The 11,065-nt window shown below is 26.6% G+C and overlaps 1 protein-coding gene across 1 annotated transcript; it reads left to right on the top strand.

The window, feature by feature from the left end:
• The first annotated feature begins 5,610 nt into the window (after positions 1-5,610).
• LOC113378446 (general odorant-binding protein 67-like) lies at positions 5,611-9,764 on the top strand. The gene is made up of 7 exons (XM_026618980.1): positions 5,611-5,786; positions 7,253-7,303; positions 7,453-7,638; positions 8,669-8,825; positions 9,236-9,318; positions 9,389-9,416; positions 9,628-9,764. The coding sequence occupies exons 1-7, from the start codon at positions 5,748-5,750 to the stop codon at positions 9,723-9,725; spliced, it is 642 nt and encodes a 213-aa protein (XP_026474765.1). The 5' UTR covers positions 5,611-5,747; the 3' UTR covers positions 9,726-9,764.
• The last annotated feature ends 1,301 nt before the right edge of the window (positions 9,765-11,065 follow it).

The raw sequence follows: 11,065 nt of genomic DNA, 5'->3' as shown, positions 1-11,065 counted from the left end.
ATTTGTATAGATACGTATAATTAAGAACCCTGGAAAGTGTTGTGAATGAACGATAACATGAGATGTTCCTTCAGTGCTATTTGATTTTGAACTTGTAAAAAATATTTAATTGCGGTGTATAGTAGCGTAAATTTAAAGTGTCCGTACGTAATTTGTACAAATGTGCAGACTCAAAGATAGATTAATCAAGATTAATACTATTTTAGGTATATTGAATATTTTTAATACATTATTCAAAGTATAAGTATAAGTATGAACGTTTGCCTTTATTTGAAATTGGTCATACTACAAAAGATGAACCATCGGAAGTGATAAAGTAAATATCACACACAAACAATTTTCATCAAGGTACATATGAATTTGGCAATACACACATTTGATATATGTTGCTAAAGTATGCCAGTATGATAATTCCAATGTATATATTTTATACGTTTTCCATCATCTCATATTTTCAATGAATATAGTAAAATAAATGTATAGTTTGTGAAATAGTGTTATTAGTATTTTAATAATCTTAGTAAATCATAACTTTAACACAAATATACTTTATGTTAAATGAAAAATTTATAGTGACATTGAGGGGAGGTATGTGGTTGTCGTGTATATTTTGTACGAATTTTACACATTATTTTATAAACTTGTTACTAATATTGTGAGTGTTCACAAACTTGCTTGCCATAATGTATATTTATTTTGAACTATGAATATATATTGAATATTGCCACATTATCAATTATTATAATTTTAAATTTCAAAATAATTAATATTAAGTAACATTTCGAAAAGTGAAATTATAAAATTCTTAGTTCAATATTCAAAACTATAACTCTTTATTCGTGTTTTCAAGTGCAGTTGATGAAATGTTGCTTATATAGTTTTATTAAATTGTTTAAATATTTTATTTTATTATAAATTGTAAAATATATATTATAAACTTTACGTTTCTAAAATGTTATAAAATATATTAACATTGATAATTTGTTATATTTGGCACTAATTTTACCAATTAGTAATATAGTTTTATATGTTATATCTTGTTTGCCATTGCTCTATAAATCGCTCAAAATTGATGGTACATTTATTTTATATAGCTAATTTATCAATAATTGTTTTTGTCGTGTTAATTGAAATTTCACTGATATTTGTAGAATTAGGATGTTGTGTTATGTCAATATTTTTTTATATTCTAATATAGAGACAATCATTTATTACTATACTGAGATATTTATTTAACAAATTTACATTGAAATATTAGCTATATATCATCGGTACTGAAATTTGACATTATCTTGCTTTGTTATGTTGGACTTCAATTCGAATGAAATCAAATTTTTAAAAGAAATATGCAATGGTTTGGCCCAAGGATAATTTTTGTAAAAATCGTGTTATAAAGGTTGTTCTACATAAATACTCTTTTCAAAAAAAAAAAAACATTTTAAATGTGTAATGTTTATCGTAAAAAATGCTGTATGGGTGGCCGCATAGTGGCAATAACAATGTTCAGTATAATATACATATATTTATATATATATATATATATATATATATATATATATATATATGTGTGTTGTTTTTTTTAGACATTTTATGTTGTTTTAAATATTATTTTTAATTCAAAAACCTTGTTGATTTATCTACATGCACTTACTTATACATACATACATTTATATATATATATATACATATATAAAATATATATATAATATATATATATATATATATATATATATATGCTCTTTTTTGCATACTTTTATTCAAATGAAATACTGCTACGGGTTATTAACTTCTAATTTTAAATGTATTAAATACAGTGATCTTTAAGTACTCCATTTGTTATTCAGTTCTAAGTTAATTTACTCACTCTACCACAATTTATGAGTTATTATCATCTTCTCGTCAATTTATTAGCAAAACTGTTGTTATTTCTTCATGAATTTTTATTGAGAATTATTTGCTTTTAAATGTCACAGTGCGCTGCCTATGTTAATGCAATTATATTTTAATTATATAGCTCTATAATATGATATGAATATGAATAACTATTAATGTAAAATATTTTAATAAAACTAACTAATCTTTTATACATAAGGGTCCGTTTATTTAATAAAAATCTTATAATAAGACTGAAAAAAATGACACAAAGTTATGAAAACCTAACTAGTTAACAGCAAGTAAAGTGTAAATTAGAAAAACTTATAAAATAATATGCAATATGCAAATTAAAATAGTGATGTCAGTGTCAAAACATACATATTAATTTTATGCAATGGAATCGACCAGAAATCTGAATAATTTAGTTTCAAAAAACAGGTTAGATCAGGGGTGTCATTGTGATACGGATAAAATAAGTGAAACATACAAATTTGTAGAAAATGGCAATAAGTACTTATATATTAAAGGTTGGATTAAGCTCGTTGAAAAACATTATTACGAATATTGTACATTACGGTGAAATATTGAAGATAAATAAGTTTAAGAGCAATAATATTTTTAACAGTGCAACTTTTGTGGAGAAAAGGAGATTTTGTTCTTTCAGTTTACATTAGATATACATTGAACCATACAGACATATATGTATATATATAATTGCAGAAACAAAAGGACCATATTATAAAGAAAGCAGTATCAAATAAATTGATACAATAATTGGAAAACTGAAGTATGAAACAGGTTTATTCAATGCAATGACATCATTGTGTGATAAAAATTATGATCTAAAATCAAATACAATACAAAATGTTTATTTTAGATAATAACATTTATCTATGATAATATATGTACAATATCGATAATGTTATATATATTATTTGAATAAATTAATGAAGAATTTTATTTTGATAAATGGTCCGATATATATATATATATATATATATATATATATATATATATATATATATGTTTCTGTTCTGAATAGGTAACCCAAATTGAAACAAAATGTTTTTTGATTATAAGTATTTATTTTCGACATTTCAAAACAAGACATATTCCATCTTTAGGTTTCTTGTTGAAAATAAAATATTTTTGTAATATAATGAACAAAACAATAAGGAAATGAAATTACGAGAAAATTGAAAGATTGGATTGGTGCCGCTAACAACATGATATTAAATATTTTTTGTAATTATAAAATTGATAAACCTAACTTATTTACTTGCTAGTTTCATGAAAAAACATATATTATTGTTCATTAAAATATAACTTCAAACCACGAAAATAAAAGCTGTTTTCCACAAACATCTTATTTTAATTTGGATTTCCTTCTCGTAACACAAAGACAAAGTAATAAATCAGGACTTATTTCTCTTATATATACACACACATATATATATATATATATATATATATATATAATTTATTGGTTATATTAATTTGTAATATAAATTACAATATTCTTTTATTACTTGTACTGAGGCACATTGCTGAATGTAATGTAATCATAAAAATGAAAGTAAACGACTTTATATAATAAAAGTAATTATTACTTATAGTTATGAAATCTTGTTAATATTTTAAAATTAATTCTGCTATATAAATATGATTAACAACATTGTTGTAATAAAATTGATTGGGATAATAAATATGCGGTTTGCATAATCTGTATATGGAAACTAGCATATTTATGACATCATTACAAATATAATACATTATTTTAATTTAAAAAATATAATTAATGTTTTATTTATTGTTTTCTCAATTTTATTAATTCAAACATTTTAAGAGGTTTTAAAACTTTACATTTAGATGTATGTTTGCATTCCAATTCTGGTTAAAAGGCTTTTTAATTATTTTTACTAATACATATTTTTAAATGGTGAAAGGTATTGTGGCGGGATTATATGTATGTATAGGTGGGTGGGATTAGGTGCAAGTTATTGTAGTTCTATCAATTGAAATGCAGTTAAACTGTATGGATGAAAAGACTATTTTAAAATAGTCTTTTCATCCATACAGTTTAACTGAAAATTAAAATTATACAAATTACAAATATATATATATATATATATATATATATATATATATGTATGTGTGTGTGTATTCTAGTGTATATACATTATATTACCACATATAAATTTATATGTGGTAATATAATGTATATACACTAGAATACACACACATATATATATATATATATATATATATATAATTTTAGCTAACCCAGAGAACCTAGCTATACAACTGATCAGATATCGAGCTTGATGAAAAATGAATAGACTACAAATATGATTATTATAAAATAGGGATTTGTGGTAGGAAGGTGAAAATTTAGATTCACATGTATTTTTCATTTTCGCATAATTATAAATTAAAATAAAATTTATTAATATACAATATAAAAAAGGCAACAAAGACAAAAAACAACCCAATAATGCTTTTTGAAGTAAAATTTGAGCTTTTCGAAAAGTTCAAGAAAATCTGAATTAAAATCCAATGAAAACATTCACTGTCTGATGTATATGTATGAAAGAGGGAGATTCAAATATGTGATTATTAAAATGACAATTATGAAAAAGTGGTGTAAGATAGGAAGATGAAAATTTAGGGTTTGAGTGTTTTTAAATTACATGTTATAAAAAATGTAAATAAAAAAATTGGACCCAACAAAGAAGTACAAGATAAAAAAATTCTTAATTAATAATGTTTTTTTAAGCTAAGTTTAAGCTTTTGTATAAGTTTCAGAAAATCTTAATCAAAATTCAATAAAAAACATTCATTGACTATAAACAAAATGAAAAATTATGCGATTACTAAAATCACTATTACGGTATAGGGATTTATGATGGAAGGGTACAGATATAGTGCTGTAAGTGTTAATACTGACTTATAAAAAAATATATGAATGTCAATTCTCAGTCATACTGAACGTGCTAATAAAATTTCATAAAAATCGGTCAAACCCTTTGAGAGGAGTATTGCGATGAACAACATGACACGATTTTTATTTATGTTTGGCCTAAGTTTGAATTAATTATATAAAATTGATTGATGCCTATCAGCAGCATGAGGCATGTATCTATAAACTTCCTGTAGGGTAATCGCGAAAAAATCGAATCGAATATTTTCAAAAATTTATAAAAAATCTATTTTTTTTTCAAAAATTCCAAAAAACTCAAACTTTTCAAATTTTTGAAAAAAAATCAAAGTTACCAAAAAATCAAATTTTCAAAAAAATGAACAAATTTTTTGTGAACATTTACACATAAGTTTTTGTCGAATACGTTTGTCGCCCAATTTAATAATCACTTATAAATTTTCAGTATTTATAATAAATAATCGATTTGAAAATATATAAAACAATTGTAATTAATTATTTATTGTAAAATTTTATTGATTATTGATTATTTTCATTCCTCGAATGTTCAATTACAGTACGGAAAAATTCAGCAATTTGCCTTAAAGCACGACGCCATGCACCACTAGTTTTGTTGTTTTCGTTCAAATATTTCTCGTAGTTTTGCAAAATCCGTGCAGCCTTCTATAATTGGGGAAATCCGCTTGTCATTTAAAAGCATTAGAGCGACGGAAGTGAACTTTTTATGTTTATCAACATTGATCCGTTTCAATTGAACATCACATAGTTGCTTGACGTCCTTTGTTCAAGTAAAAACAGCTCATCCAATAATATGTGACATATTGTCAACAAATATATAAAACGCACTACATCGCATTATCCGTAATCAGTTATGAAGTAACCGTGAACGTTCAATTTAGATCATAAATCGCAAATTTCAGTGAATACTACAAGCATGTGGAAGTATGCTGTCTTGATTTGTTTTCTTGCCATGGTATAAAATGTATATCTTCTTTAATATAAATATATATATATATATATATATATATATATATATATATATATTTGTGTGTGTGTGTGTATTTATATATATTGTTTCTGTTCACACATTTAGTTTATAATTTTTTTTCAAATTGTAGATACATTGATGATGACACGGGTGAAAAAAAGATTAAACATAAAAAATAACTCTCCTAAATATATATAGTCAAGTCGCATTCAACGCGGTGAATGTGTACCGTGTAGTATGTAAACCGTGCTATAAGAAACGGATTTAACGTACAAACCAGACTAATTCGTAGCGCGTTCTATGAATACCGGCTACCACGTTGTGTGAGAACCGCGCTGTAAGCTCAGAATTTGTACAACTCAATTGTAATATATTTTATTGAGTCAAAGAGTTAAAAAAATGAAACAAAGGCTAAACTAAAGTGTTCTCCATAAAAAAATGCTTAAGCAGATTTTTTTAGAATGACCAAAGTTATGTGAAAGAGCTCTGACACAACTGAAACCGATGTCGTACTTACACAGCTATGGTATAAATTGGAATGTTTATAAGAACATATTGTAAAAAATGGAATAGTCGATAATAAATCCTATATTGAAGATCTTTACAATATCTAGGTACTTGACTTTAGTCTAGTAGAGCCATTCATAGCTTGTACGGAAGGGACCATAGGCTATTGAATAAAAACCGCGCTGTAAGAGTATCGCGTTATAGGAGGGCTGTCGAAATTTTAACTCCACGTAGTAATAAAATAGCGTTGCCAGAGTATCGCGTTGTAGGAGTGTTGACTGTATATATAAAAAATGTTCAATGCATTCACATCAAATAAAGACCAAAAGATTTTGAAAATCTTTATTCGACACATAAATTTATGTCATTCTCAGTGTATACAATTTAATGTACAACAGACACTAGTTGGCATTGTCAGGTTTTTGTAACAAGTTGCATTGGATAATCTTTCAAATGCAAAATACTTAACAATATTTAGTTCATCATTTAGTAATTCTAGATGACATGTTTTGTACATTTTTTATTGTGCTATTATGTCCGTTACACATAATTGTGCTTATTAGTGCTGTGTGTGTTTTTTTTCATATACAATTTTTAACACTAACGGTGGACGGTATATTATTATATGTTATATAATAGATTTTTACATCTCAATATCAAAATTGATACATAAAAACCTTTTTAAAATTTTCGAATATTTTTCCATGCTATTTCCATACGAAGCTTTGGTTGAATTGCGCACTATCTAAACGTTAACATTAAGAGCTAAAATTTTTAGAGATTTTAAAATTTCCATATTAAGGACCACCTTAATATATATATATATATATATATATATATATATATATCAAACCAATTTATTCGGCATAATTTAGGAATATCATGTTATATTAATAAAATAAATATTAAAATGTTTTATTACTTACCATTAATCATTGTTTCAGGTGTGCTCTGGAGAAGATCTTCCGGAAATTTGCAAAACATTTCCCAGAGGAGTGAGTTATTATATCGATTTAGTACTACTTTATGTTATCTGTTGGTGGCCGTTATCAATATTTGATATTTATTATTCTGTTTATCAATTTGTTATATAGTTTAGTTTTATTCATGGTTGAAGTACAAAAATCTACATATCAATATATAGGCCTTCTATTCATGCTGCGAAATTCCTCGGCTAATAGCAGAAGTGGATTGGAAACGTTGCGTAGAAGCCAACAAGGAAAACTCCGATGAAACTACAACCGCCGCAGCAACCACAACTGATGCTGCGACGGAGTTAAAAACCCATAGTCGTGAAAGGATTAAGAAGTTTAGACATTTCATGGGCAAGGTACAATTTTTTGTTAAAATTACAATGTAATTTCTTTAATTTATAACACAAAAAATCTTAGGCGCTACACTAAAAATAATTTTCTTGGCATTATTTATGTAAGAAAAAAAGCAGTATGGAAAGTGTTTGGCTTTCTTAGTTTATAGGATCGATAATATAGATGGTCAGAAGTAATATCAATAGACTATTTTAGGTCCAAAAGTCCAATCTGACTTTGAGCAATTAAATTGTAAAAACCAAACCAATTATATCATAACATATAACACATATCAAATGAACAACTATATGACTATATTCTAACTAAAACTCTCAGCTAGTTCATCATTGACATGTGTTTTTCTGCTGTTTCCCAAAAAATTCTCACTTGATACTTTTTATCCCATAGGGGTGAAATGAAACATTATTCAACCCATTATTCATCCAATAACTCAACATTATTCAACTAATGCAAAATATAAATTCAATTGGTACATTTTTTACAGAAATAATACTGTATGTAACCTTGATCTGGTAATTGCCAGAAATATTTATCAGCAGAGTTAGAATAATTATTTATTTTATATATCTGTTTTAAAATTGTTTTTGTTAACTTGATTACTGTTTTATTGTTTACATCTTTGTCAGAGTAAAGGTTTAGATAGTCTTTTTTACCACAAATGTAACCTTTTATAGAGGCTATATAAAAAAACTGTTGTATCTAACTAAAAAATAGTAATACATATTATAAAACAATTACATAACATATACCCAAAAGTTATATTGAGGTCTTGTAAACTAAACAACAGTGCTCACAACCAAATAATTAACAGAAAGAAAATATTTTTGTTATGAATTTTTAAACATTGCCGTCTATCTCCAGATAGCGACGTCGTAAGAATCAAGGTGATGGCTGATTATACATCTTTTTCTCTCTACTTTCAAACATTGTTGTTAAAAAATTCCTACATTTTTATACCAGTAATGTACCTTTTTATCCACAATCTTCTAAGCCCCTTTCTACCCTATTAACATTTTGATGTATTCTTTTTAGTGTTATGGAGACTGTGTTTTTGAAGACGCCGGTCTGATTGTTGACGGAGAGCTGGATTTCGATGCCGTCAAAGAATTGGGTTTATCAAGGGTTGAAGGAAATGCCACGTGGATACCGGTTATGGAAGAATCGATTGCTAATTGTACTGATGCTATGGGTAAGTGATACTTAGATTTAACTTTTTATTTCTCTTTCATATTCTAACTGAGGATATACCTAGTAGACACGCCGCTGGGTATTGCTACTATCTTCTTGTTTATATTATATGATAATTATTGTTAGCAATCTCTGCTTAATGTTAATGAATATGTAAAACAGATTGCAGAATAAATTAAATAAAAAAATAAAAAAAAAATATTCTAACTGAGGAGTAATATTGATGGGGTCCAAGTTAGGGTATAGTTTATCTTGTGCAAAATGATTTTTTCATATAATAAAATTAATAGCATGAATATTCTGTATATTGCTCATAATATTTATTTATTGTATTGATCTACTTTAAATATTATCAGATATATATATATATATATATATATATATATATATGTTTCATAATATTTTTTCAAGATTCTATTTCGGAAGAAAGAGCCAAAGTATGTAAGACAAAGGCTGATATTTTCATAATGTGCTTGCATGGATCACTTTTCAGGGTAAGTAAAATTGAAAATAATAAGTAGAATTATCTATAAATTTGATTAATATTTTATGTTTAATTTACAGAATTGCCCAATGGAATTTTGGAGAAATGGTAAGTTATTTCATATTATGTAATGCTGCTTCAACTTATTTCACTTATATAATTATTTTTTTATTTTACTTCAATGGGTATTTAATATGCATATACATGTTCTATTATCATACTATAATTATTTTTAATGGTGAAGGGCAAATGTAAATTTTAAATAAAATAAAGTTACATTTTTCAATTTCTTATCTGATGTTTTTGCATCATTTTTTAGATGAAAAATGCGATTCTGCAAAAGAATTCTTTACGACTTGCCCAGAAATTTTGAGACACAGAAAGGAACAACCAGCTGATGCAAATGAAAACAACTAACAAAAATGCATATTATAGTGTTGACTATATCTGTAACTGAAAACTATATAAGATTACCATAATAATTTCAAATGCTATACAACTAATAAGTTATTTTGTGTGTACAATATGAAAGCATAATTAAATTTTTAGAATTTATAGCGAATTTTACCTTTGTGTTATTATATTTGTATATAATATTACATTATTCTCAATATATACAATACAATATTGTTAAGTAATAAACCTTATGTTATAAATAATAATAGTGGTTGCACACCCCTGGCATTGCTGCAGGTTGTGCATCCCTGCGATGCACCGTTGCCTGAAGAGTATAAAATTTCTGCAATGCCATCACTCGGTTCCCTACTCGGTTCTTTCAATTAAGTAGTTGATTCACGGAGATCATGGAGGTAACATATTTAAGGCCAGTTCAGTGGGTAACCGTTAGTATAAATTGTATTCGATAAATATTTTTTTTACAATAATTCAATTTTTTTATTATGCATAAAAATTTACTACTGCCCGTATGGACATTCAGTAAATAAAATAGCTTGTGCTAATTGATATGTGGAATTATCCATGTTTCGTCAGCAGATCCACCGTATGTGGTGATTTGACCTGCCATCAGATACGAATGCAACGCTTGCAGAAATGGAAACTGTACCCATAAATTATGCATTCTAAACATTAAGTTATTCTGATATAACTAATACCCATTAGATCGAGAACATTATGCAGAATATGGAATTGATGGCAGGTCAAATCACCACATACGGTGGATCTGCTGACGAAACATGGAAATTTATAATTGACCAGTATTACAACACTGGTCTGCTATAATCTGCTTTCCCACCACATTTTTATAACGTGTTTCCCTGTATTTTTTTTTAAAACTGTGAGATCAACACTGGGCAGGGAGTGTGTGGCGATATCAAGCAGGCTGTTTTTGATTGGTAAAAAACAATCGGACATGTCATGTATATTTTTGATATCGAAATATTTTTATAGTTAATAAATTTATATATTTTTTTATTGTTGGGAGTTTCTAATTTGATATATTATCAAATCATAACAACTCCCACATTGGTGTCTCACGACGATGGAGATGAAGATAAAGGAGTTTTATTTTTCGAAGATTTAAGAAAAATTGATTTTGACGCAGCACCATAATCACTGGTCTTCAGTGACGTCCTATAAGGTATGTCCAGTCCAATCCATCATAGTTAACGCACTTACTATCTGGATCAGACTTCCGAGGTTACTCATTTGGTATACCCAGACCTCAGTGTTTATTGCTGACAGAAAAAATAATTTGGAGCCTGAACTTCTCATTGGAATGCAATTCAACCTCTCTTTCT

This window comes from Ctenocephalides felis, unplaced genomic scaffold (assembly GCF_003426905.1).
Source record: "Ctenocephalides felis isolate EL2017-DRISC unplaced genomic scaffold, ASM342690v1 CF-g0.4_SCAFFOLD_01886, whole genome shotgun sequence".
In the NCBI taxonomy this organism is placed as follows: Eukaryota; Metazoa; Arthropoda; class Insecta; order Siphonaptera; family Pulicidae; genus Ctenocephalides; species Ctenocephalides felis.
Note: the sequence above shows the minus strand (reverse complement) of the source record. Positions and strands in the feature narration are given on the sequence as shown.